Source organism: Vanellus vanellus (genome assembly GCF_965231255.1).
Source record: "Vanellus vanellus genome assembly, chromosome: 11".
Classification (NCBI taxonomy): Eukaryota; Metazoa; Chordata; class Aves; order Charadriiformes; family Charadriidae; genus Vanellus; species Vanellus vanellus.
The window spans coordinates 3,434,361-3,461,285 of NC_138916.1; the positions used below are offsets into that span (position 1 = coordinate 3,434,361).

At 56.8% G+C, this 26,925-nt stretch overlaps 4 protein-coding genes across 4 annotated transcripts; 1 reads left to right on the forward strand and 3 right to left on the reverse strand.

Moving 5' to 3' along the window:
- The first annotated feature begins 142 nt into the window (after positions 1-142).
- MPI (mannose phosphate isomerase) lies at positions 143-3,929 on the forward strand. The gene is made up of 8 exons (XM_082488834.1): positions 143-219; positions 623-750; positions 1,151-1,351; positions 1,447-1,588; positions 1,775-1,957; positions 2,075-2,248; positions 2,404-2,612; positions 3,091-3,929. Exons 1-8 carry the CDS (start codon positions 204-206, stop codon positions 3,307-3,309), a joined length of 1,272 nt encoding a protein of 423 aa, XP_082344960.1. The 5' UTR covers positions 143-203; the 3' UTR covers positions 3,310-3,929.
- A 1,228-nt stretch (positions 3,930-5,157) lies between these two features.
- On the reverse strand, positions 5,158-9,483 carry FAM219B (family with sequence similarity 219 member B; the record flags this gene model as incomplete). Its single annotated transcript, XM_082488980.1, has 6 exons — positions 5,158-5,543; positions 6,045-6,093; positions 6,220-6,297; positions 7,207-7,297; positions 7,609-7,711; positions 9,412-9,483. 6 exons carry the CDS (start codon positions 9,481-9,483, stop codon positions 5,385-5,387), a joined length of 552 nt encoding a protein of 183 aa, XP_082345106.1. The 3' UTR covers positions 5,158-5,384.
- An 803-nt stretch (positions 9,484-10,286) lies between these two features.
- Positions 10,287-18,542, reverse strand: COX5A (cytochrome c oxidase subunit 5A). Its single transcript, XM_082488690.1, has 5 exons — positions 18,283-18,542; positions 14,454-14,570; positions 13,267-13,388; positions 11,837-11,959; positions 10,287-10,442 (listed from the first exon to the last, which is right to left on the reverse strand). Exons 1-4 carry the CDS (start codon positions 18,356-18,358, stop codon positions 11,846-11,848), a joined length of 429 nt encoding a protein of 142 aa, XP_082344816.1. The 5' UTR covers positions 18,359-18,542; the 3' UTR covers positions 10,287-10,442; positions 11,837-11,845.
- A 2,705-nt stretch (positions 18,543-21,247) lies between these two features.
- RPP25 (ribonuclease P/MRP subunit p25) lies at positions 21,248-21,886 on the reverse strand (the record flags this gene model as incomplete). The annotated part of the gene is made up of 1 exon (XM_082488787.1): positions 21,248-21,886. One exon carries the CDS (start codon positions 21,884-21,886, stop codon positions 21,248-21,250), a length of 639 nt encoding a protein of 212 aa, XP_082344913.1.
- Positions 21,887-26,925: the final 5,039 nt, after the last annotated feature.

The following is a 26,925-nucleotide window of genomic DNA, read 5'->3' on the forward strand; positions in this document are numbered from 1 at the left end:
ACAGACCCCGCAGAGGTTCGCGCGGGCGCGCAGCCCCCATACTGCCCTCCCCTATGGCCGCTATAGGGTGCGCGTAGGGGCGCTGCCCCGCCCCCGCCCAGCCCAGCCCCGGCCCGGGGGAGGCGGTGCCGGTGCCGCCGCCGCCACCGCCGCCGCGGGACTACGGCTCCCGGCCTGCCCTGCCCCGCCGTGCCGGCAGAGCCATGGCGGAGATCCGCGGTGAGCCGGGCCCCGGGGGGGGGCACGACACGGACGGGGGGGGGGGGGGCGCGGTGGGCTCCTCCCCGGGGGACCCCTGGACCCGCTGGTTGTCCCCAGGCACCCCCTTGGGGATGGGGACACTTGGGTGTGCTGGGCACCCCCACGGGGATGGGGACCCCCATTCCTACCTCCCCCCCCCCCCGGGGTGGCACCGCCACCCCTGCCCGCAGCCCGGGGACCCCCAAGTCCCCTATATCAAAAGCTCTCGGTCCTGCCCTGGCCACCTCTCGCCCCCCACCGGAGGGCTCCGGGTTGCCCGCCCCCCCCCCCGCCTGGGTGCCCCGGGGGGGAGTTTGGGGGGGAGGGGCAGAGGGTTGTGTCTGACATCCCCCCCCCTAATGTATGGCTCGCCCCCCCGCAGTGTTCCCGCTCTCCTGTGCCGTGCAGAGCTACTCCTGGGGGAAGGTGGGGCTGGAGAGCGAGGTGGCCAAGCTGCTGGCCACCAGCGACCCCCTGGTCCAGATCCAGCCCGACCGGCCCTACGCCGAGGTGAGTTCCCGGCCATGCGTCCATCCCACCCCTGCGTCCATCCCACCCCTGCATCCGTCCCATCCGTGCATCCATCCCACCCCTGTGACCATCCCACCGCTGCGACCATCCCACCCCTGCATCCATCCCACCCCTGCGTCCATCCCAACTACTTGCAGCTTTCGCCATCCCGGGATGCGGCTCCCGTCCCCGGTCCCCTGTACCCGCCGGTGGCTGCGGGGCCACCCGGGAGGAGGAGAGGAGAAGCCCGGCATGACTCAGCCCCCGAGGGAGCTGCTTTGGCCGCCTCGATTGCCTCCAGGGCCAAGCAGGCTCGAGGAAAGCCCCAAGTCATCCCCTTGGCTGCCCGGCTCAGGGGTCCATCCATCTGTCCGTCCGTCCGTCTATCTGTCTCCCGCAGCTCTGGATGGGCGCCCACCCCCGGGGCGACGCTGTCATCCGGGATAACCGCATCCCCCAAAAGACCTTGGGCCAGTGGATCGCCGACAACCCCGCTTGCCTGGGGGCGAAGGTGAAGGACGCCTTCCAGGGTCGCCTGCCCTTCCTCTTCAAGGTGCTGTCGGTCAACACCGCCCTCTCCATCCAGGCGCACCCCAACAAGGTAGGGAGAACCCTGGGAAGAGTTGGGGAGCCCCGGCTGGACCCCGGGGAGCTCACCCAGCTCCTCTGCCCCCCCCCCCCCCCCACCTTCTCCAGGAGCTGGCGGCGAAGCTGCACGCCCAGTTCCCCGAGCACTACCCCGACGCCAACCACAAGCCCGAAATGGCCATCGCTCTCACCCCCTTCGAGGGCTTGTGCGGCTTTCGGCCGGTGGAGGAGATCGTCTCCTTTCTCCAGAGTAAGGATGGCGAGGGAAGGGGGGTGGCGAGGTGGGACCCCGAGGCCACCTTCCCTCCCTGCGGTGGGTTCGGGGTGGGGACGGTGGCTGAGCCCCCTCGGGATGGGGTGCTGGGCTCTCCCCCCCCACACACACTTCCCGGCGGTGGTGGCCACCGGGGCTGACTTGAACTGGCCACCCCGGCAGCCGTCCCTGAGCTGCGGGCGCTGATCGGGGAGGTGGCGGCGGAGCAGCTGGAGCGCAGCGGCAGCGACGACCCCCGCGGCGTCTCGGCCGCCCTCCGCGTCTGCTTCACCCGCCTGATGAAGAGCGAGAAGAAGTTCTTCGTTGACCAGCTCAACATGCTGGTGAAAAGGATCTCCCAAGAAGGTGGGTCCTCTCCCCCCTAGAACGGTTTTGGGGGTGGGGGCTTGTGTTTAGGGGAGGGGTTGGGGGCTCCCTCCCCAGCTCCATCCCCACCAGCACTCCCGGTCTCTTCCCACCCAGCGGCGGAAGGGAAGGACACGTCGGGGAGCAACGGGGACCTGCTGCTGCGCCTGCACTCCCAGTACCCGGGGGACATCGGCTGCTTCACCATTTACTTCCTCAACCTGGTGAGGCTGGAGCCGGGGGAGGCCATGTTCCTGGGAGCCAACGAGCCCCACGCCTACCTACACGGAGGTGAGCATCACGGCGGGCTTTCCTCGCCCAGGACCGCGCAGGGACTGTCCCCGGGGTGGCCGCGGTTCTCCTGCACGAGGTTTGGGACCTGACACCGCCACCCCCCTCCCCGGGGACGTGCGGGTGGGCTGAAGGCGCTGCCTCGTCCCCCGCAGACTGCGTGGAGTGCATGGCGTGCTCGGATAACACGGTGCGCGCCGGGCTCACCCCCAAATTCATCGACGTCCTCACCTTGTGCGAGATGCTCAACTACACGCCGGCGCCCAGCAGCTCCAAGATCTTCCCGGCCACCCAAAGCCAGCTCGACCCCAGCGTCTACCTCTACGACCCGCCCGTGCCAGACTTCGCCATCATGAGGATAGAGGTGAGCGGTGACGCTTTGGGGACACGGTGGAGGGGACACAAACACCAGCTTTCCCCTCCGTCTTGGCTACGCTCTTGGTAGGACGTCTCGGTGTTGGCTGGGGGTTTTCTTGGCCAGGGGTTTGCTGGCCCTTGGAGCTGGTGGTCCAGCGAGGATGGAGGGATGCTCGGGGATGCTTGTGTCACCTCTGGACAGCGCTGGAGGCTCCTCTCCCTCCTTTGTTCTCCCTGCCTAAGGCTCGGTCGCCTTCTCCAGCAGCTCTAGGCAGAGGGAGGACCAGGAGAAGGTCTTGGAGGTGCAGCTCGGGTATCCCCAGCGAAGCCGAGGTCTCCGGGTTTTGGGCGGCTGCAGGCGCAGGGTGGCCTGGGCACAGCGAAGGCTGCGGCAGGGTGGGAATGGGGATGACCCCCTTCCAGCTCTCCCAAGAGAAGCACAGCTGGAGGAGGCTCAGGCCGGTGGTGACCCTTTCCCATTGCAGATCCCCGCCTCCATCAAGCTGTACCTCGTCTCCGCCGTGGACTCTGCCAGCATCTTGCTGGTGATCCAAGGGACGGCCGTGGGCACCTCCACAGCCGCAGCCTCCGAAATGACTCTGCGGCGTGGCTCCGTGCTCTTCATCTCCGCCAACGAGAGCATCTCCCTCCATCTCTCCTCGCCGGATGGGATGCTGCTCTTCCGAGCCTGCTGCCTCCTCTGAGCGGCACCCGGGACCCCCCCACCCACCGCCCCACCATCACTCCACCTTTGAGTAGATAGATAGAAACTGGCTTGGGCAAAGTCCTCTCGCTTGGAAGTCTCCCCTCCATCTCTTAAACCCCCCAAATCAGCCCGCACCCCACCTAGAGACAGAGCAATTCCACGCGTCGCCTCCTCGGACGCGGAGCGGGCAGAGGAAGAGCATCTTCCCGCCGCAGCCCGTGAGCCGTGTCCCCGGAGCATCATCCCCTTCGGGTGCTGCTAACGCCGTACGGCGACTCCTTTTATTTGGGCTTTCTTTTTTCCCCCCACCCCCCGCCTCTGCTTTTCCTTCTCACCGAAAAGCAGCAGCGACGCCTGACATCCGCAATCCCGGGTTCTCCGGCGTCTCTGCCCGGCTTTTAGGAGCCGCTGCTCCTTCCCTTCAACCCCGCAAATGGGATGCTGAGGCTTTCTGCTGCTCCTGGGTGCTCGGTGGGCTCTTCCCGAGCCCGGCCGGCGGCAGGTAGTCCTCTGAGCCATCTCCCCCCTTCCCTGGCTGTAAAAAGGGGCTCTTTTTATTATTTTTTGGGGGGGGGGCGGTGGGGGAGGAAGGGATGATGGAGCTGGAGAGCCTCCGGTGCTGTGAATAAAAGTGGTGACTTTGTCCCCCCGGCGCAGGGCAGCGTGGTGGAGGGAGCAGGAGGATGGGGAGAAGTTGGCGTTGGTTTTTGCAGGGATCAGTGGAGGAGGAGGTTGGGGGCAGCTCTGGCATCCCCCCCCCCCGCCCCCCCCCAAAACCCCCCGGCCGCGACCGACCTTCCCCGCTTCGCCCCGTGGCAGCATCAGCCCACGCGAGACGGCAGCTCCGCAGGGAAAAAGGATGGGGAGGGGGGGGGTAAAATGTGACGGGAGGAACGGGATCGCTGCGGAAATGCAGCGGGGGGGGGTCAAAGGAAGAAGACCCCTGAGCGGGGCTCAGCTCCCCGCCACAGCACCAACGCACCCTCCGAGTAACGAGATCGGGTTTATTGAGTGCTCCCTTTGAGGAAAATCCAAAAAAAAAAAAAAACCAAAAACCCCAAACAAGCCCCCAAACCAGTTCAGTTCTCTAAACACGAAATATTTAAATAAGGTTTCTTTATAAGCAGCTGATTGTCTTCCATGAGTAGAGCAGGACCATGGTTTAAGGCAGCTTTTAAGGTTCGCAGCAGGTAGATTCCCCAAATCCGCGCGCCCAGAGGGACCTGTGCAGAGCTGGCACGACCATTAGCTCCAAACCCAGAATTTAAGGGGTCCCTCAGGAGGCGGAAAGCGAGGAGGTCCCCCAGCCCGAGCGGTAGCTGCTGGTGGATATACCAAAGGCAGATGCTCTAAAGCTCAGCAGACCACCCCAATCCACTCCGGTGGGTTCCGCCCCCCCCCCCCCCCATCTCATCTTCTCCATCGGAGCTGTGATCTTTGGTTCGGATCAGCCCGGGCTTCGGGAAGAGGAAAGCCAGCAGCAATTAATTGCAAGCAGCAAGGAGATAAATGAAGCGGCTCTCCCAGCCGACCCCAACCTCGCCGGCTTGGCCTCAGCCTGCCAAGGAGGAAGGGTGACAGAAGCGAAAATAAATAGAAAAAGGGTCTCGGGGCTTCCCAGCCCGGTCCCCCGTCACGGCAGTTCGACCCCACCGTCAACCATCACCGGGGAGGGCAACCCGGGGCCGGGGCAAGGTCCTAACCCTCGACGTGGCCAATTCAAGGGGGAAAAGAGGAGGTCAGGCGAACCGAAGAGCGTTTGCTGCCGCCCCTCCCAATTCCTTCCCTTTACACCCCTCCTTGGGCTCTGCCTCTCCTCCCTCCCCACCCATCCAGGTCCCCTCCAGGCCACCTCAACGTCACCGGGCCACCTCTCCCGATATTGCTGAGCGCAAGGAAAAGTCCTTTGGGGTGGGTTGGTCGCTGCCGCTCACCACCAGCGGCACCGTCAGCGTCGTTCAGTCCTCTCCTCGCCATCCCGGCGTGGTGGGACGGGGACACCAACAGCCATCCCACGGGACAAAGAAAGCGCTGGCTTCTGCCCTGTTCTTGCCCGGGTCACCCCTTCCCCGGTTACTGGATCACGCAGGAGAGATTTTCTCCGAAACAACAGGGGCAAGAAGAAGAGGCGACAGGTTTCGGGGGGATGAGGTCCAGATCTTCGTCGTCGGGGACCTCGTCGAGGTGGTACCCGTCCTGCAGCAGCTGCCGGCTCAGGTCCTGGGTCACCTGCTGCGGGGGGAACGAAGGAGGCAGAGCCAGTTAAAATTAGTCCCGGTTTAGTTCAAATTTAGGTCCCAGGGCTTCGAGCAAAAAGGTCCTCGTGTCCTCCCTCCGGTGCCTTTGCCCGGGAAGAAGTGGCACAACCGGAGCAGAGAAGAGGAAAGCAAAAACCACGGAGTTTTTCCCGGGCTGCGGCACCCCGACACATCCCCCGCTCACCCCAAAACCCACCCCCACCCCCCACCATGGGCTGCAACACCTTTAGAGGATGGAGCTCATCATCTGCCCGGTGGTGGGGGCGATGGAGATGATGCTTTCGGTGCAAAAGGGGGATTTACGCCCGGCTTAAACGTGTGGAGCAGCAGTCGGCAAAGCAGAGCTCTGCGGGATGGACACCCCCCCCCCTCCGTACACACCCCATAGGGTGATGCCGCCTTCCCCCCGACCCCTATACAGACCCCAAAGGGACACGGGGGGACCGCGCCGGTGGGATCAAACCCCCGGACTTGCCTCGGCGGAGGAGTAGCCCGAGGAACATCTGGATCCCAGCTCCCCGTCACTAAGAGAAGAAGGAAACGGTCAGAGCCTGGTGGGAAACGGCGTCTTGGCTTGGGATGCCGACAAGGGAATCCCACACTCCCCCCTCAAAAAAAAAATAATCCTGGGATATTTGCCCAGTCCCCACCTGTCCGAATCGAGGGAGACCAGGTTCTCATCCGCCGTCTGGCTGAGCCCCGTGTAGCCCTTCTTAAACTTCACCGATCTGCTGGAAAGCAGAGGAGTGAGCCCGTGACAGGTAATTTCCATGTGAAAATGAAGCCCCAGAGCTGACGGACCGAGGAGCCGGGGCAGGAATCCCCTGGCCTGAATGTCCCTTCCCCACCCAGGCATTGTCCGGGGCCACCACCACCACCACCTAAGAACAAACCCCACCTAAGCACTAGGCTTACCCCGTTAAATCCTTAACGCCAAACCATCCCCAAACCAAAGAGAAGCAGCAGCGTAGCCCCTCGGAGAGCATCTCCTCACTTTTCCACGCAAAATCCCAGACTGGTCAGGGTTGGAAGGGACCTCTCGTAGAGCATCTCCTCCAACTCCCCCTGCCAGAGCAGGGGCACCTCCAGCAGTGGCGCAGGACGGCGTCCAGGTGGGTTTGGAATGGCTCCGGAGTGGGAGACTCCCCCCACCTCTCTGGGCAGCTGTGCCAGTGTTCTGCTGCCCTCAAAGGGAAGAAGTTCCTCCTCGTGTTTAGGTGGAACTTCCTATGCTCAAGTTTGTGCCCGTTCCCTCTTGTCCTGTCACCGGGCACCACTGAAAAAAGACTGTTCCCATCCCCCGGGCACCCTCCCTGTAAGTATTGATAAGCGTTGATAAGATTCCCCCCTTTCACAAGAAAGATGCTCCAGTCTCCTCATCATCTTTGTAGCCCATTTTTTTTTTTTTTTTGCGGGAAAAGTTCTACCTTTTATTACATCGGCCGCTTGCTGGCCACAACACAGCCAGCAGAGCAAGGTCCCAGGCTCGTTTTGCAATCCCCCGCCGGGTTTCCCACTCTCCCCAAGGAACGTGATAAGAAAAAAAAACAAAAAAAACAAAACAAAACAAAAAAAACCCAACCAAAACCAAACCAAAAAATATAATCCATCCGAGGAAAAGAAAAATGGGATCAGACCTTTTCGCCGCCGGCTTCGGCTGGTGCGGCGCGGGTCCCCCCAGCAGCCCCTGCCTTCGCAGCGCTGCCCTCGCCAGCTCCCGCTGCCGCTCTGAAAGCCAAGCACAGGGGCAGAGCTCAAAATACCCTCAAGCGCCCCCCAAAAGTGTGGGTTTGTTTTGGTTTTTTTTGGGGGGTGGGGGAGGGTATTGCAGGTGGGTCCCAGGAAGAGCATGGGGGCACTGCAGCGCTTTCCATACGCAGCACCTATAGGGTTTTATGGTGGTTTGTTTGGGTTTTTTTTACGGTTTTATCCCAGCAAGGAATAAAAAGGGGTTTGGTCGCTCCCGCCCCGGGCGAGAGGCGCAGATGTCACCCCAAATCCCAGCAGAGACCCTCGGGGTGTCACCGAGCATGGCTTACGGAGCTTGGCGTGAAGGGAGGGAGGTTTGCTCATGAGGTACGGTCCCCTTTTCTCCACCGCGTCCGTCGCCTTGTTCAGCCTCTTGTTTTCAGCCCGAATCAGCTTAAATTATAAAAAAAAAACAAAAAACAAAAAACCAAAAGGGAAAGAAACCGATTTAGTAGCATCTCTCTATGGGGACAAAGTAAAGCAGAGTCATCTTGGAGAGCATCTGGCCTCAGTCATTCTCGGGAACTCGAGATCAGGGGGGAAACGTGCCACCACGTCGGCCGGGGACGGCTCCTCCTCGCCAGTCCCGCGCTGCGGCCGGAGGAAGGAGAGGAAGAGGAATACGCAGATCTATTAGCGGACGAAGGGATTATTTGGGGATGGCGACGCTAAATTAAAAGCGCACGCGGTGACCGGCGGTTTCTCTGCAAGCCCCCCTCTAATAACACCCAGGAGGAGACGCGATAGAGGAGATTTAACGAGCAGGTTCATCAAATAAAATGTAAATACACTTTATTTTAATTTCTCCGCGGGTTTTGAGCCTTTCATGCAATAACAACCCCCCCCCCATGCAATAATAAAACCATATCGTTAGAACAAAATCAGTGTCTGCGTGTCAAAGCTTTAAGGAAAAGCCTCCCCCGTTTGTAAAGCAATTATCGTTAAGGAGAGGCGGCACCACTAAATGACAACGGGCAGAAAAAAAAGTTCTACAAATACAATAACTACTAGAAAATAATGAGCGGAGGGTCGGTGTGCGGGAGGGACAGGGAATTAGAGCTAACGACCCGGGCTGGCGATGGGTGAGCACAAGCGGGATTAGCCTCGGTGTCTCAGCGGGAATTAGCGGGAATAACCCCGGGCGCAGGGAGCGGGGCCGCCCCGGCCGGCGGGATTAAACGTCTGCCCCCGTACCCCTCTGTATGCGCTGTACCCCTCCCTATACAGCCCCCTGCACGCGCTCTGCCCCCACGCGTATACCCCCTTACAGCCAAACGCAGGCGCTCTACCCCTATACTGCTCCTCTCTGGGTATGCCCCAGCCCCATCCTGCCCCCCACACACCCACCCCAGCCTATACCCCCCATGCACATACCCTATACTGCCCCATGCATACGCCCCAGCCCTATACCACCCATGTACATACCTCATCCTGCCCCACGCACGCACCCCAGACCTACATCCCCCATGCACATGCCCTATACTACCCCCATGCACCTACTCTATACTGCCCCATGCATACACCCCAGCCCTATACCACCTACGTACATACCCCATACTGCCCCACGCGCACACACCAGCCCTATACCCCCCATGCACATACCCCATACTGCCCCATGAGTATACCCCAGCCCTATACCACCCCCATGTATGTACCCCATACTGCCCCACACATGCACCCCAGCTCTATACTACCCGTGCATATGCCCCACGCACACAGCCAGGCCCTATACTGCCCGTACACATACTCCATACTGTTCTATGAATATATTCCAGCCCTATACCCCCCCCCCACGTACCCTATACTGCCCCACGCAGGCACCCCAGCCCTATACACCCCATGCATACACCCTACGCTGCCCCACACACGCACCCCAGCCCTATAGCCCCCATGCATATACCCCATACCGTCTGTGCACATACCCCAGCCCTATATACCCTATGTACATATTCTATACTGCCCCATACCGCCCCTGTACACGCGCCCCAGCCCTATACCCCCCCCCCGCACACACGCCATACTGCCCCACGCACACCCCCGCCAGCCCTATATCCCCCACGCCACACCCCGGTACCCCCCGGCCCGGTCCGTACCCCCGGTCCCCGCCGCCCGCCGCCTCTGCTCCCAGCGGCACCGCCATCGCCGCCGCCGCCGCCCGTCGCCATGGCCGCCCAGCCGCCCCGCCCCCGCGCCGCCAGCCAATGGCAACGCGCGGCGGCGGCTGCGTATAACCAATGGGAGGCGGGGTAGGGGCGCGCCCCTCCGCCGCGCATGCGCAGTGCGCCCGCCCGACAGCGGGGCACCGGGATATCGAGACATCGGCGTACCGCGAAGTGCCGCCCGGGCAGGCGCTTCCCTGCCCGAACTCATGTTTTTCTGAAAAACTGAAAAAATTAAAATTAAAAAAGAAAATCCCCCTTTCTGGGGAAAAAAACTAAATAAATAGAAAAAGGAATTTCCCCGCCCCGTTGTTTTTTTGTTTGTTTGGTTGGTTTTTTTTTTTTTATTTTATTTTATTTTTTTATAAACCAAAATCACCACCTGCACCAGAACCGAGGTGAAAAAACGGCTCTGTCCCAGGAAAGATTCCCAGACCCGCGCAGCACCGGAGGGAGAGCGCGCCCCGTGCCAACAGCAGCCTGCCGCCCACCTTGGGGGGCTTCGTTAAGCCCCGACCTCGTCACGGGGAAACGACCCCTCCGAGGGCAGGGGGGACGTTTTTGCAAGTCCTTATCCTCCTCTGGCCCAAAGCTGCGGGTACAGGAGGGCTCCTCACCTCTCCCTTCCCGCTTGGCTTTGCCAAACCCAGGGTTGGTTTTTTTGGTTTTTTTTTTTTTTTTTTTTTTTTTTTTTTTTTTTAGGAGCTCTGGCACCTCCTCCCCGGAAAAGCACATTTATAGTTTGTTTCTTCATTTTTTTTCTCCTCCCTAAAAGGGAAAAAATAATCACGCAAGCCACTGCTGCCGCGTCAGTCAAACCAGTTTCTCCTTTATTAGGTCCAACTTCACATCACCTACACTGTGACTCAATAAAGGAAGAAGTTCTTTCAAATAAGGTAATATTTTAACATTTTTGTCTCCGGGCGACAATCAGGTAACATCAGTAAAATGTTTGAGTAATGCACCTGGGAAGAAAAAAAAAGAAGAGAAAAGCCATTAAAGCAGCAGCCTGTCATCTCCACAAAGTTTCCGCGAGGTCTCCGATGTGTTCTTTTTATTGCTTGGTGGTTTGTTTTTTTTTTGTTTTTTTTTTTTTTTTTTTGTTGTTGTTTTTTTTTAACACTCGAAACCCAATTTAACCCGGCACAGCTTCCGAACGCAACGACCGCGTTCCCAACTTCATCTCCCAGGGCAAGAAAGAAGAAGAAGGGCAGAGGACTTAAAAGATCCCGACTGAAGCACGATGCGCAGCCCGACACCCGATAGCTCTGTTCTAAGCGTAGTATTAAAAAAAGAAAAAGGCTGGAATATGACACTGGCCGTCTCCCGAAGGGACTGAGTTAGGAGCCTGCCTTTACGTAGCTTCCACGGGGGTTTTTATTTAGGGCTTCGGTTTAGTCTGGGATTACAGCATGTTAGGTCTTGCCTATACTTAACGAGAGATCCTCATTAACCAGACAAGCTGCTGCTTAGGAATGACGCCTTCACACGCTGCAGTTCACGCAAGAGCCTGGCATTTACCATTTAGATCAAAACCCCTTAAGTTATAGGTTGGTTTTTTTTTTTTTTCCAACTTTTAGAAAGTAGCCAGAAGTTCAGCTCTAAAAAGCCAGTAAAACAAGCGGCTTTCTGAGCCTTGAGGTGCCATCACCCTGCCATCAGGGTGAAATACTGCGTGTCCTCCTCCCGGAATCACCTCCTGAGGCTCACGAGCGTTCTGCGCACGGAGCAGTTAAGCTCTGGCTACCCTACAGCCGATCTGTTTATTCTGTAAGCAAGGAGCCCTCCAAATTAGCATTTAATTACAGAAAAAGATGCTATTTTAAGTAGAAACCTCAGTGTCATTGGGTGACTACCATCAGCAGGGCCCAGTTTCCAGCATGAGCTTGTAATTAGCGTCTCCCATTTTCCTAAACTGGCTACACTGTGACAATAAAATGAAAGTTTGTCCATTTCCAGAGGAAATGATCCTGCCATTCGCTAAAAAAAAAAAAAGAAAATGCTTCTGGGGAAAAGCTGATGAGGAGCAAAGGTTGCCATGCTGCCAAAGAAGTGCTGCAACCCCTGTTGTCTTGGCAACCTCTATCTAGAAATTTCTGGGAGGTTGGGCATGGCTACCCACCACCCCATCCCTTCCTCAAGCCACCGCGCGGGTCTTTTTTTAACCCTTCTTAGAGAAAGGTTACTGCCTTTTCCAGGAGACCCATAGTCATAGAGACATTTGGAGAACCACGTTCGAACTTCACAGACCCAGGAAGGCAAGGAAGAGGCCCCTGTCTTTGCCAGGAGAGTTTTAGGGTAGCATTTTAGGGTAGTGGAGTTCCATGCCAAGAGTATCGGAAGCAACGGCGTCCCTTACCGATAAGGTTTACGCTTTATCCAGGCCCAGTTCCTCTGGAGTGGAGATTCCCAGTTCACTCAAAGTTGGTCTAAGCTCCTGGATAACGTACGGATAGATTTCCTTGTGAGGTCCTGCCTTGTCCTAAATGAAAAGGAACGGTGTTATTTCGGCAGCAGGCTCCACCCTGCACTGACCAGGTTTGCAACCGGGACTCACGGTCACAAAATGTTCCGTGGTCCGATCCACTGATCGCTCACGATGGGGCAGGACAGGAGAGCACAGCCCAGCTTCATCTGCACGCCAAGTCAACGCAGCTGGCACACAGCTACGCTGGAAAGTCCTCCTCCTAATTGACCGTGGTTGCAAAGCACCCCAGAATAACGCTGAACACCCCTTTGGGGGATTTGTATATTATTCGTAACACTCTACACCTTCCCCTCGCTTAACGTCAGGCTGACGTGACCCGTGACGCGGGTGTCACACCACGCAAAACTGAAGGCCAAGCCAAGCTCCTCGAAGAAGGGGTGCTTTGCAAACCAGCCCACAGACTGCTTACCATTTTCATCCCATTTCCAAAGGTGTATCTGATCAGTAAAAGGGGAAACAAAATAAAATCAGCTTTTGGGCAGACCTGAGAGAAAATTTAACTTGCTCGGAAAGTAGGGGAAAAACATCGTATCCCCTGAATAATATTTCAGCAGGACTCCAGGAAGACCGTAAACTTGCCCCCGAGTTCTGATAAACTGAACCTATGATGATTCTTCTGTTGGTCTTATGTCCCTAAAACCACTGAAAGAGTTTCAGTTCTACAGAAGAATGCAGAAATAGCAAACCGAGAGGCAACCAACTGCGGAGCAGAGTTTGAAGCAAGCGGATTTAGCAGCTGGCAGCAAAGACCTCCACGCCAGTCCCTGGAAAAGCGTAGCGGCTGGCTTCTACGACTGAAATAGAAGAGCTCCCACCTCCATCCCCACCCGTTTTAACTCCCCGGTAAGTGAAGGCAGGACTCGGGTTTCAAGGCACTGGTTTGTGCTGTTTTTCAAGCCTATGCAGTTCCCTGAGTTACCGCTCCCAGCCAGACCAGTATTCCTTGTGGACCTGGTGGTCCTTGAAGAAGCCAGTGAACTGCCTTGAATTGCGATATTTCTAGTAATGCTCGTTAAAAAAAAAAAAAAAAGGAAGAAAAATCCCAGAAGGCTTTCCCACCAGAGTCATTATCAGGAAAATATGAAAATAAGAACGTTATACTTCGTTCTGTGCTGTGGAGCACTCTTACCCCAAAACAATTATTTCAAGCCACCGAGCTTGTAAAGAAGCTATTGATTCTGGCAGCAGGAAATGGTGGTTTCCCTTTGCACCACTAACAGTAAGGCAAGAAAAACCCTTCCGCTGCTGCGTCAGCAACGCCAGCCCAGCAGTTACACCCCAGGCTGCCATTTCACACTCACCTTTACAACTTCTAAGATGCGGACGGCACTGGCAAAATCGTTTAACCGTCTGCACGCCCTCAGAGCTGCATCGATGATTTTTGGTTCCGGAACCAGGTCATAACCCACAAGCGTGTTTATGCCTGTGAATATAAGGAAACACCAAGGGGAACTTGGCATCGGCTCATCATGCTATCCAAAGAAACCTGCTGAGCATTTCTTCGCTCCACCTTACGAAAGAATTAAGTATTACAGCAACACCAGAAAGCCGATTACAGTTTTCACGGCTACTTTGGTGCCATACACACACAGCCAAGGGTTTTCTTCTGCTCTTCTCCCTCTCCCTGTTGCTCCCTACTGTAGATTTTAAGTGGATTTCCCAGCGGACCAGTTTCATCCATGCTCCCAAAAGGAGTCAGTGTCTATACCACAGCACGTGAGTTATGGAATCATTAAGAAATCCAAATGACTTCATTTTTACAGGTGTAATGAAACCAGAACTTGAGCTACTGTCTATTTCCTTCCTCTGCTTTCAAAGGGAAGAGCCCAACACCTAGGCATCCAGGTGAGGCTGGAATGATCCCTCTGGCTGTTATGCAAACACATTTATAAGCTCTAATTGGGGTAGTTTAATAGGAGCTGGCAACTCCACAGCAAATAACAACCGAAGACAAGCAGACAGTCTACAGTGAGTTATGGCCAAGCTATTAAGTCAAAGTCCAAAGAAAAGCGCGTGTGGTTATTCGCTACGCAACAGCTGAGCTCAAATACACTTTCCTCAGAGCAAATGTTTCTCTCCCTCCCATCCAGGTGTTAAAACGCATATTCCGGGGGACTAAGATTTACAGAGCCTGGACTCCTACCCGCCGTGTGCCCCCACCCTCCCTCATTCTGCACGCCGCGGTTCCTTCCGACCCCCGTGTTGGGTTGGTGAGGTGCCATCACCTGCTGCAACAGGCTCAGAGCTGAGCAAACAGCAGCACGCCAGCCACGGGCACGCTTGGAGCAGCCAGGTGACTCAGAACAGATAAAGAAAGGCTCACGTAGTGCCTTGCCCCCTGGCTATTTGCAAGATTGCTCTCCTACACCAAACTCCCAAGTTTTCACTATTTCTGCTCTCCAACAGCGAAGTGAAAATAAGTTCTTATTTCTGGTCACAAGACAGTTCCGTTTACTGCATGTCACTCTTCCCTTTTCATTCAACATACCTTTCCTGAGCTCCCAGGCATCGATATCTGGCTTGTTGAAATACGTCACCCAGCGAGCATCAAATTCTTCATCTGATTCTTGTGACCCATGAGAGTAGCAGCGGGCATGCAGTACAGCTGAATGCAAAAAGAAAACAGGAGGCTTTGAGCAAATAGAAAATAAGTGGACTTCAGTCCTCATCGAGAAAACAAAAGCCATAATATATGTATTTCACTCGCTCGGGGAATCCAGATCAGTCCTCAGCCTGGACAAGCATTGGACGAATATAGCTTATTCAATACCTGTTGTGTGTTTTGTGGCAAAGCGTGCATCTTCTGTTCTACATCAGAATTCCGAAGTGTTCCTTTGGTCAGAGCAGGATTATTTAAGAGAGATGGGAAAATGCAAGAGAGAAACAATTCTGTATAACCAGTCCTTAAGAGAAGTTTTTCCATGAGCCCTACTTCCCCTTTCCCAAGGACCAAGCAAGCCAGAGAAACATAACACGCGTGTACTCCATCAACAGCCACGCTGAAGCAGCACAACTGTTCTGTTCCCCACATCAGACCCTTCTCAAAACCACAGGACTTGTCCGTGCAGTGGGTTTAGCTACACGCACCAGTGTTTCAGTGGCATTCCTTCCAGAAATAAACCCCTCTATCCTATTAGTTATACCGTTATCCACTTCGGATGAACATGCTGGTTTATTCCGGAGCAACTTCCCACTGTAGACAACTCCTGAAATTGCTCCATAACCAATTTTGTAACCCAGGAAAAGCAGATTTCCCAACCAACACACTGACTGTGACGGATGACTCAATATCAACGAGCTGCAGGTCTTTGATACCACCACGAGTTCTGAGCTTGTTTCAAAGTGGTTTTAGGGAACTGCAACAAAATGACCTGAGCCCAATTACCAAGGCTCTCAAGAGCCCGAGGGATGAGAGCTATCACAGGCTATTGAAGAGTTAAAGGAGAAAACAGAATCACTGCTGTCCCTGTGTCTATCCCAGATAAAACACCTGGATCTCGAGGTTGTAATTGCATTAATATTTCATAATTAATAAAGCACAAAAGTGGATTGTTCTCCAATGCGCAAATAAGGTTGACACAATTATAAACTCATTTATTCCCTCAACACTACTCTACCACAAATTGCTTTTTTTGCTGGGCTGTTTTTTTAACCCACAAGGGTGTAAGATCTTTCCAAAAGGAACTAAAACCCGGAGTACAGGCGGCTCCACCGGCATCAGAGCAGTACTGAGTCCTCCCTGCAAAGTCTGAGCGCTCTGCAAGCTGCCTTACCAGCAAAACACAGCCTGGCTAGGGGCTGCTCCCTTTCCCTGCTGGTAATTCCACTCCACTAATATTTGCAGAGGGGTCATACACCAGATATGACCTTGCCAAGCCTGAAGCTCCGCTTCAGAGGAAGTCAGATAGAGCTGGTTACTTTTCCTTTCTTAACCTAGAGTGAACCACTAGTGCTGACCAGCTACAAAGTTTTAAATAAAAGAAGAAACCCCCAAACCACGTACCTTGCGCACAAGGTACCAGACTGTGTTGCATTTCTGAATCCATCCCAGATACATTTTTCTAGTCTGAAGATCGCAGTGAGTAGCATATCGCGAAGCAGCATTCTAATTCTACACAAAATGTAACAGAAGGAACGACAACAATCTCCAGGAATATGTTTAGTTGCATTAAATGACAGCCCAATCAGAATGCAATGCAGATTCTTAGCAAAATTTAAGGCGGTCCAACATTTTACCTGCAATTCTGGTGTATGCAATGCTTCCCAAACCATGAAAATATTTTCAATAGTTTTATCTACATAACTAGGTGAGAGAAAAGTAAATGACAGGCCAAGCCTGAATTATAACGCTTTTTGCCATACTGTAGGGAGATTCCCTATCCCCTCCCCAGCTCCAAAACAGACCTTTGACCCTGCTTTCTCCAATAAATCACACGCACAGACGAGCTCAGAGCAAGAGCGCTCCTCTGCACGGGCTCCCGTGCCCAGGCAGAGAGTGAGAGGACACTGCTGAAAAGCTCTCAGATATGGGTCATTTGGGGGAGAATACTTATCCATTTTTTCCTCTCCTCGAAACACAAAGCAAATCTTACAAAGAGCAAATCTCATTTTGAGAAAAGCCTAGTCTGAAGTTCTCGAATACCATCTTTTAAGTCGAAAAACTAAAGTCTCTTTCCACTGAGCGCTCAACGAAACCATTCCCTTTCAACAAAGGAACGACTTGGCTAGACAAACAGGATCCCGAAGAAAAATAAAAAAAAAAAGACCACAGGAATTTAAACCCTGGATTTCCAGGAGGCATTTTTCAATTGCTGCTATGTTTCTTTACCACCTTTTGTTTTCCATACTAATGTTTGTATCTATACAACGGCCTGGAAGCATAGACTGGAGACAGGACTCTGCGAGCCACCCCGGCAAAGCAGGAGCCAGCCGGGTGCCTCACGTTTCCGCGGGGTCCATCAAGGTCACCGTCCCACACGCCATGCCTGTGTGACGGTGGAAGCATGCCAACCCATCCGTGTGGAGATTCCCAACTTGGGGAAGCAGCAGAGGGCAAGTATGTTTGCAGAGGCATGTTTTCAAAAGAACTTAACGAGCGTGGAGAGCCCGAGAAGCCCGATGCCATCTAGTATCGCATAAACATGTGTTAAATCTTCCCTGAGCGCCAGAATTTGTCAGATTTCCCTGTTAACGAGCCCAGAAGAAAAACCTGCATTAAGAAGAGCGGTAATTTACCAAAAAAGGCCGGCCTGGCAAGGAGAAGAGCAGGGTTGCATCTGCATTATATGCAGAATGTTTTGCAGCATTACAGAACATCAACACAGACCCAGGGGCTCAGGAGGTGAACCCAGGGCGTTCGGTTTGCCGAAACGCAGCCCCCCCGATGGCGGTGGGGAAGGCAAACCGTGCCGGAAGGGTAACGGGAGGGAATTTGGGAAGGCAGGATCTCGGAAGAGAAGAACATGGAGGCTGTTTGTTAGCAAAGGCGGGGAGAAGCGAGGGCTGCCAGCAGCCGGGGTTCTGCAGGAGTACAGAGGCACTGTGAGAAAAGGATTTTAAGGGATTTAAAATAATAATAAATAATAAAACAAAGGGAGTTTTAGGGCACAGCCAAGAAATCCCAGCGTGCAAACAGAACGACCACCGCCTACTGCTCTGCATTTTTAAGAAAATACAGCAATCCACCCCCCAGGGCAACTGGTTAATTGTGTTACAGGAGAGGCGCACACAACGCCCCGCAAACGTTTTAAACACCATCGCTGCCTGTTAATTAGCTATTAATTGAGATGTACAGACGCTGCCTTAGTGTATTTTCCCCCCTGGTTCCCCGGTCAGCATCCACACACCGCGCTGCCCGTGGCTGCTTCTCTTCCTCTTAATTGGGGCGTTAATGAGGGAAGCGAGAGGAAGAGGACAGGAGCCGGAGCGGGGCCGAGGCCCGGTGCCGCCCGGCTGCAGAGGTCACCGCCGTCCTCCCTCAATGTCACCTTGGCGCCGCGGCCCGGTGACAGCACCGCCGCCCCCGCCCCTCTCGGTACAGCCCCCGGGAAGGGGCCTGGCGTCCCCCGCGGAGGCGGCGGGGCCGGTAACGGCTGGGGAGGGGGGGGGGTCTAAGGGGGTGCCCGGTGGCGGCGGCCGGGCCCGGCGGGGGGGGCCCGCACTAGGCCGCGGGCGCAGCCTGCCCTCGAGTGACGCCGGCGGGTCGCTACAAGGACACGGCGCCACCGCCCCACCACCACCACCCGCCGGGGCCCAGCCCGAAGCCGCGGCAGGGTGGGGAAGAACGGAAGGAGGGACGGACGCGGGCGGCCGCTCACCTGCGGGGCGGCGGACGGCGGCGTGGAGGCCGGAGACGGCGCAGCGGCGGAGGAGGAGCGCGGTGGCGGCCAGCATGGCGGCGGGAAGGGGTGGGGGGGAAAGGCAGCACCGGAGGCGCGCGCCGCTCAGCCCCTGGCAGCGGACGGGGAGGGAGGGAAGGAAGGCGGGAAGGTGGGGGCGGCTACGGCGGGGCGGCGGGGACACACGGCGGGGCGGCCGCAGTGGGGAGGCGCTTAGCGCCTCGCCCGGCGGGCGGGGTCGGCCGCCATTTTGGGGCGGGCCGGCCGCCATTTTGGGGCGGGGCTTGCCGCCATTTTGTGGCGAGGGCGGGGAGGGTTAGCGGGTGGCCGGCCTGCCTCGCCTCGGGAAAATAAACCGTCTAGCGGCGGAGCTGTAGGGCTTTGTGGCGTTTGCTCGGTTAACTGTGTGCGGCCCCGTTAACTGTGTGCGGCTCCCTGTGTGTGTTCCCCCGTGGTTTCCCACAGGGAAGCGATGGCGGCCCTTCGCTCTCCCTGAGTGCCGTCGCTGTTTGCCACCAGCTCTGGCAAAGGGGATATCGGCTGGCTGCTTCTCAGTGAGTGAGGGGAAGATGGGAGCCAGCTTGGCTCTGGCTGCAGCATCCAGCAGCTCTTGGGGGGCCTTTTCAGTGGCTCTGCCCTGGCGCCTGTCACCCTTTTGTCCCCAAACCTCTGCCCGCCGCCTCCATCGCTCCAGGTGCCTTCAGGACCCCGCCACCAGCCTCGGGGACACCACTGGCCGCACAAAATGACCCCCAAAACTGTTCCTGGGGCTGTCCCGCAGCAATGCAGCGCAAGACCATCGTGATAATTTTGCTCGCTGCGTCCCCTCGAGGACCCCGTGGAGCCAGATGTTACGGTGCTATTTTAAATGCTTCATGTTTTGGGTTACAGTCATTATTTTTAACCATTTTCTCATGCAGGAAAGCCTTGGTCCGCAGCCAACAAAGCAAGGAGCGCAAAATCCCCAGGCTCCTGTTGCCTCCAGGATTAGAAATTGCCTGCGTGTAAAATCAATTAAAAGTCATTTTGCACATTAACAAATATAATAAGGAGAAATGAATGATCTTTTTGTTTTGGTTTTTTTTTTTTCCTCTCCCTCTCCTTGCTGGGAGCGACGTGGGACGGCAGCGGCGGGGGGAGCTTGGTGAAGGGCTGGTAGTTCTCAGCTGCACAGCCGTGAAAGATTTTGGGCTCCGATCGGGGCGTTTACAGAGGGTTTTATTTATTAGCGTGATTTTTAGTGCATTTGGGTGCTGCCCCTCGCATGCGGGGTGGAGGGTTGAACCAGAATGGCGTCTGTGCTGGAGCGACGAGGCTGGGAACAGCGATTGCTTGGGTGGGAGGGAGCACGAAGCTTTCCCAGCCCCGACCCCACAAAAAAATAATTATATAATAAAACAATAATAACAATCGGAAATTAATATTCAACTACACAGCAGCGGAGAAGTGGAGTGAATCAATCTGCGGCAGGGCAGATAAGCGCGAAGCTCCGGCCCGGAGGAGCAGCTGCCTGCTGAGAGAGATAACAAGGTCATCGCCAGACAAAACAGCCCCCTGCTTCCTCCTCCTCCTCCTCCTCTTCCTCTTCATTCCCCTTGTCTCCTTTCATTCCCACTCGCTGTGCCCTGGTGCGTAGCCAAGATGATTCCCCCCCCCCCCACCTCCATTTCCCCATAGACGTATTTCAACAATTTCCAAAGAGCTTTTATTTTCTATTCATTTCATTCCACCACCTGGAAGACGCGGGGGGGTTCGGCTGCGAAGGTCTTTCCCCCGCAGCCAAGCCCGCCGACCCCAAAACCTCCCCATCCTGCACCGGCCACCACGGCTGCTAAAGGGGAAGCCGCTGCCCCGAGCGTTCGCGCACCATTCGTGGTGTCGCACACGCTCACTCCTCCAAGCCCGACCCTCGGTTTCCCCGCAGCAGAGTCTCAGGCGTCGGGTTGCGTAAAATAATTAATTTAATTAGAAGGCGCAGCAGCAAGGACAGCCCGGGCTGGGTGCCTCCAACGAGAGGGACCCTGAGCAAAGCAATCCCTGGGCAGTGACACCCTTGCGATCTCTACACCTGCCTTTTAGTCCAATGGTGATTTTTGGTTTTCTAACACCTTCTTGGATTCTTTTTCCTGGGCAGGCCTGCTCTAAAACTTGTCGATTTGTGGTTTCAGCCGAGGGTTGGAGCCTCCGTATCTTCTGCTTTACACTCCTCGTGCGCCTGGGCCCGCTTGGCAGAAGGTGGGGAACGGAAGGTGGTCCCAGACTGGGGACAAAAACACTCCCAAAACATCAGCGCGACACCAAAACGCTTCCCCGTGCTAAAAGACTCGACGCAGCGCCGTACCAGCTGCGAGGAAAATTACTAAGAAAAATAACCCGATGGCGGCCCGAAGGCGTCAGCAAATCTACCTACTCCTACTAAGTGAAGCTAAGCAAACAGCAAAAATCACACCGTATTATAACCCTACGTAATTTATTCTAATTAAAACTTAATCACGCTAAATGACTGATAACCCCTCGACGACGACGACCCACCGAACGCTCCCACCGGCTGCCGACATCACCCCCAGCTCCAGACCCCACCAACGCTGCCGGGAGAGGCAAAGACCCACGCGGGAAGAGGAGGAAGGAAGGTTGTTTTATTTTCTCCGGCTGTCCCGCAGCGCAGCGCAGCACTGGGCTCCACAGACACAAGGTCCCATGTCCCCCCCCCTTCCCCATCAGCAAGCCCCCGTGCACCGGAGGGGGGGGTCACCCGGAGCAGCGGCAGCGTGTCGGTGGGAGGCTGCGGCACACCGGTGACGCCGGAGCAAGCACAGCACTGCCTTTATCCACAGCAAAGCGGCTAAAAACCCCCCAGCGGAGTTTCTCTCCTGCCTATATAGAGGGTATATTCCTGCCTATACATACCCGGCGTATATAGGGAGCGGGACGGGTGGTGGTGGGGTCAGTGGTGGCAGTCCAGCCGGTGGTCGGTGGTCTCCGAGCCCCTCGGGCTGTCGGGTACCTGTACCTGCAACTTCTTGGTCAGCAGCTCCTCGTGGGGAGGTGGCAGAGACCGCTTCAGCCCCTTGGTGGAGGAGCTGGATGTGTCTTCTCCTGCATCGCTGAGCTGCGTCCGGGGCTCCGGGGGCTGGTAGCCTGTCTGGTTGGGGTCCAGGGGGTCTCGGGAGAGGAGGATGCAGATGGAGGGGACGTTCTTGTGGACGGTCAGGTTCTGCGCCGGGCCACCGGGCAGCGGGTCCTGGTTCTCCCAGACCTCCAGCAAGGTTTTGTAGCGTACCTTGGTGACCTGGTGAAGACCTCCCAGCTTCCGCTTCATGATCTCCACGCAGGTGATGGTCTTGGTGACCGCCCTGCCACAGCCGCTGAAGACGATCTGCCGGCTGCCCTTCAGCTCCATCTGGGCCATGGCGAAGTTCATCAGGTTCCTGATCTTGCTGCCTTCCTTCACTTTCATCTCCACCACGTCTGGGGGCAGGTCGGGGAAGGGCAAGGGGCTCTCCTCCTCCGAGGTCCTCACCTTTCGGAAGTTCTCCATCCTGGACTGGGCAACGGGCTTGGCTCCCCCTCCTTCGGCAGCCATCCTTCACCCCTTCCCGATGGATCTGCTGGGGCTCCTAGCCCCCCGGGACCATGGCGGGGCTGACTCTGCTGCCCTCCAGCCCAGCCCACAGGAGGGCTGAGTTTAACCCTGTGTCCCCGGGACCACCAGCCCCTTCCCCTCTCCTCACCGGGGGCTGGCTGCGAAGGAGCCGGCGGCGGGCTTGGTGGCTGTGCCAGAGGCTGTCCCCTGGGGGGAACGGGGCTGCAGGATCCCCTGGGTGCCCCAAGTTGCTGCCGGTGGGGACAACGATCGGCTCCGGCTCTCGGTGGTGCTTGGGCTCCTCCGCTCCCACTGCAGCACTCGCTTCTGCCGCTCTTTGCTTCATTCTGGACTTCAGCAGCCCCCAGAGCTGTTCTGTGTAATTAGCAGATCCTCCCCCTCTCCCTCCCCTCCTCCTCCACCTCCTCCTCCTCCCCTCGCTCAGCCTCCCATCCCATCACCCAGCCTCTGCCTTCATCCCTGACTGGTACCCAGAGCCGCAGAAGCCCCGGTCCCCGGGCGGGAAGCAGCAGGCAGGGAAGGAAGGAAGGAAGGAAGGGAAAGGGAAAAGAGGAGAAGGTGGAAAGCAGGAGGAGAAAAGCTCACTCTTGCCTTCATGATGCTGCCGGAGTCCTGCCCCTTAAAGAGAACCTGGTCCCTTCTCCCGGCGTTTGCTCGGCTCAAGGACGCCAAGTGCTAACTGAGAATGTCAGCGGAGCACGGGCAGCTGGCCTGCCTCCCTGCCTGCCTGCCTGCCTGCCTGCCTGCCTCTCCCCAGCAGCATCCCCGGAGGGATGAAGGGTCCCGGTGATGGCACGGAGAGGTGGGAGGTACCTTGGGAAAGCCATCAGCCTGAGCTCAACCCTTATTAGCCATCAGAGAAGCTACCGGCACCCGCAGGCAGGAGAAATCCTGCTGGCAGATGGCATCGCGGCTGCACCCGGCTGTGGGGGCATGCACCGAGCGTGCCAGGTCTCTGCTCTCCCCCCCGCCCCCCCCCCCCCCAATCTCTGGTACCCCGCAGCCTCAGCCTCTGAGTTTTTCCTCTGCCTGCAGGAAAAACCTCTCTGTCCCAAAAGCCCCGAGGAGCAGATGTCGCAGCAGAGCCGGTTTTCACGGGCGATTTGTCTCCCTCCACCTCCTCCTTCCCCATCCCTCCCTTCTCCTCAGACCCCATCCCTTGCTCATCTCCACATCCCCGCCGGGGGGGGGGGGGGTCACCATCCCATTTAGTGGCGATGCATCCCAGGAGATACCCATGGCAGGCCGGAAAAAGGAAAAAAATCTCCCCTTTCTCCCCCCCCGCAATCCCTTCCCCGGGCAGAGGCGATGTCCCTGCCCTTGTCACCTGCCTGTCCCCTGCCCGCCCACCCTGCTGCCAGGGGGATCATTGCACGGCGGAAAGACGCGCCGAGTATTGACTTGCAGTCAAATCTTATCGGCCTCCGGAGGCCCCTGGATTGTTTTCACCCCGAGCAGGGCTTGAAAAAATACATAAATAAATCAATCGACCCGATGCCCGCAGAGGTGAGGGCAGGATGGGGCCGTACCCTCCTGGCCGGGGCGAACCCCTGCATCCCCGTGGTCCCCAAAGCCGCTTTCTTGTGGGTACCGCTGCCCTAAATGGGGGTGGGTGGGGGTGGGTGGAGCAGGTATGGGACACCCCCTGATCTAAGCACCCCCAGGCTGGGGTCCAGCGGGGTCTGCGGGTGCGGGGAGAAGGACGGTGAGGGTGCCTCACCTGCGTGGGACGGGATGCTCCGCCTGCGAGCGGTGCGGGAAAACCCAAGGGGATGGAGAGCATCTTTTTCCCGGTGCGGCGGACACCCCCGGCGAGGCCCCTTTGGCACAGAGGGGGAAACTGAGGCAGGCTCACCCCCGCTGCTGGATGGGGGCTTTGAGCATCCCCCAGATGCCCCCCCCCGGCGCTCCGCGGTATCCTCCGTGTCGTTATTGAGGTGTGCAAAGAGCCGCCGGCAGCGCCGGAGGGTTACGCGGCCACCCGAGGGCTGACCACGCCGGGGCTGCTCGGTGCGGCCGGATGAACCCCCGGTGCTGGGTGAACCCGCCCATCCCAATTTTCCTGCCCCGGGACCAGCTCTTGCCTCCCGTGGCCCATTTTTTCGTGGCGTTGGGGAGCCTCCACTGCCCATCGGATGGTGGAAACGGCGGCAGCAGCTTCTTCCCCCCCCCCACCTCTTTCCCTAATTGCTGCTTAACAAATTCTGCTTATCGCAGCCTCCGAAATGGAGGCAGACGAGGTGCGATCCACAGCTGAGCTTTCCCGCGTCCCTCAAAGGGCTGCGGAGGGGTGCGCACCCCCCAGAGGCTGCGGCGAGGGGGGGGGGTGGGGGTGGGCATTGATGACAGGGTCTTGCTTTGCCTCTGCAGTGCTTAAAATGTAAATGAAATTCATTATTAGCAACTCCACTGCTAATTACCATCCGAAGCCATTCATTAGCCTGTCAGCTTATTTGTTGGAGGACAACAGAGTGGATGGGTTATTCCAAGCCAAAGGAATAGCTGAAATGAGCTCCGCCGCAGCGAACAGCGGGGTGGGAAAAAGAGGACGGGGGGGACACACACACACAGGCACAGACAGCCCCAATTGGGGGGGACGGGACGGGACACAGGACTGGGGAAAAAAAAAAAGCACTGGGAAAGAGGACAGGGAGTCATTTAAAATGGAGAAGAGGCAGATGGTAAAGGCGGGAAGGGAGATAAAAAAAAAAAAAGAAGAGGAATAAAGCAATTTCACGCTGCGTATCGTATGCCTGTCCTCCCTGAGCATCCGCTCTGGTCACACTGGGACACAGGGACTGGTTTCTTCCTCTCTTTCCCCACTACAGCTTCTCTCTGAGCGTGCCGTGTCCCAGTGCCACGGGCTGACAGCACCCGGCAGGGCTGGAGGTCCCATCCTGGTGGGGGTCCCCATCCCTGCAGGACCTTCTTGCCTGGCCCTGACCCCACAGGAGGTGTGAGCTTGGGAGGACCATTTGGCTGAGGAGCCAAGAGAGGAACGCTGGCAGCAGCAGGGATGGAGAGGGATGCAGGGGACAGCGCGGAGCCAGAGCTGACAGCGGCCGCAGCCAAGGAAAGGGGGGGAAAAAACCCCAGAAACATATTCCTAACGGAGCAGAGGGCAGCTGGAGAGGAGCAGTAACCCGAGCCCCTGTCCTCCACCTGCCCTCTCTATATTTTCTTTCATCCAAGGTGGCCCTGCACGGGAGCGGCTCGGAAAGTCGAAGCATCCGATACAAGGAAAGTCTCGGTGCTGCCATCCATCTCTGCGTCACATCGGCCCGGCTCGGGTCTCAGGCGCTCATCACGTTGCACTCGGCAGCAGGCTGATGCCCACGTGGATTGGAGCCCCAGGGGAAAACACAGATGGACCCCCCCCTGCCCTGATCCTAACTAGGGTCTGGGACCTGCTGCTTCCTGGGAATCAGCTCCCAGGGGATGCAGCCTCAGGCTCCCAGGGGTGCTGGGGCTGTCTCAAGATGCCAGAGGAACCCTAGGAGCATCCTAGGGTAGCACCAGCTCCCTGCTAACCGAGCCAGCAAGAGAAAGGCCTTGTCCCTATTATAAACAGAAAACAGCAGAATTCAAGATAATCATGGAATGGTTTAGGTTGGAAGAGACCTTGAAGATTATCTAGTTCCAACCCCTCTGCCATGGGCAGGGACACCTCCCACCAGACCATGTTGCTTAAAGTCCCATCCAACCCGGCCTTGAACACCTCCAGGGATGGAGCTTCCACAATTTTGAGTGGACAGACAGTTAAAGAAAAGAGAAAAAAACCCTTTACAAGACAAAGCTGCAGTGCAAAGAGCAGAAGAACATTGTAAGGGCCCTGAGGGCACTAATAAACCCTAATGGTCCTGACCAGCCCCACCTGGGACACCCCCCCCACCCCACCCCCCGCCTGTGGCTATTTAAGCTCAGCCCAGGGTGGTCAGTCCTGGTCTGAGCTATGTTGTGTCTGGTCTCTGGTTCAGCTGTAGCCATCCTTGTGCCTTGTCCCTGCTGCTCCACACCAGTGGATTGACCAGTACTTGGACCTGACCTAGCTTTGTGGCTTGACCTTGAACCTGCAGTGAACTTGGTGGCTGATCTGGACTCTCTTGGTTGGACCTGACCACCCGCCCCAGCCTCAGGTAGTGCGGGATGGGTACTGGGCAGCAAGGTTCTTATCCTAGCCTTGTGTTATCTCCTTGGCTCCCTAGAAGTCCTCCATGAGTGAGGGCAGCACATACCCTTTTGACTTCTGAATATCTCTTCTTGTAAGAGATAGCAATGTGGTGGTGCTGAGGGCAAGGAACAGCTCTGCCCTTGGTCTCCAAAGCCTCACCGAGATGGGAAGATGCTGGAGGACCTGAGGTAGGCAGGGAGCAAATCCAGAGCAGAAAAATCTCAAGAGACAAGAAATAAGGATACACAGCAGTTCCCGTGGTTCTGGACCCAGGGGAAGGATCTGGCAGCTGATCTGTGGCGAAATGGGGCCTGAGCTGAGTCTGCCAAGAAATCCTCCCCAGAGAGGCAGGGCTGGGTTTGTGGCCAACCCCAAATCCCCGGGGCGCTCGGTGCCCGTGGGGATGCCCGCAGGCAGGGTGGGTGTGAGCAGAGCCAGCGCAGCCACTCCAGGTCTCGGAGCACCCCCGTGAGGTCTCACACGTGGGTGAGCAGCGGCGCTTGGCGAGAGCGGGGATCCACAGCCACGTTCCTATCTCCTCTTGCTGCTTGTGTTCCTGCCCTTGCTCTCCTGCTGTCATACATGAGATGGATGTCCCATTCTCTGCAGGGAACAGCAGCTCAGGGGCCAAGACCCAGAAGGTGCTTAGAGTGGACAGCCGGGTCCTCAGATATGGGGTCATCTGCAGCACGCTTATTTTCCTGATTCCCTTCACTTTGCCATCTGTGAAACAAGCGTTTTCCCTGTTTCTGCCAGGTTTCCTCCCCAGCATCCCCACAGAGGGATGCTGGTCATCTGCTGGGGCTGTTTGGTGAACAGGGCTTGGTGGTGTAAAGAGACTTAGCCG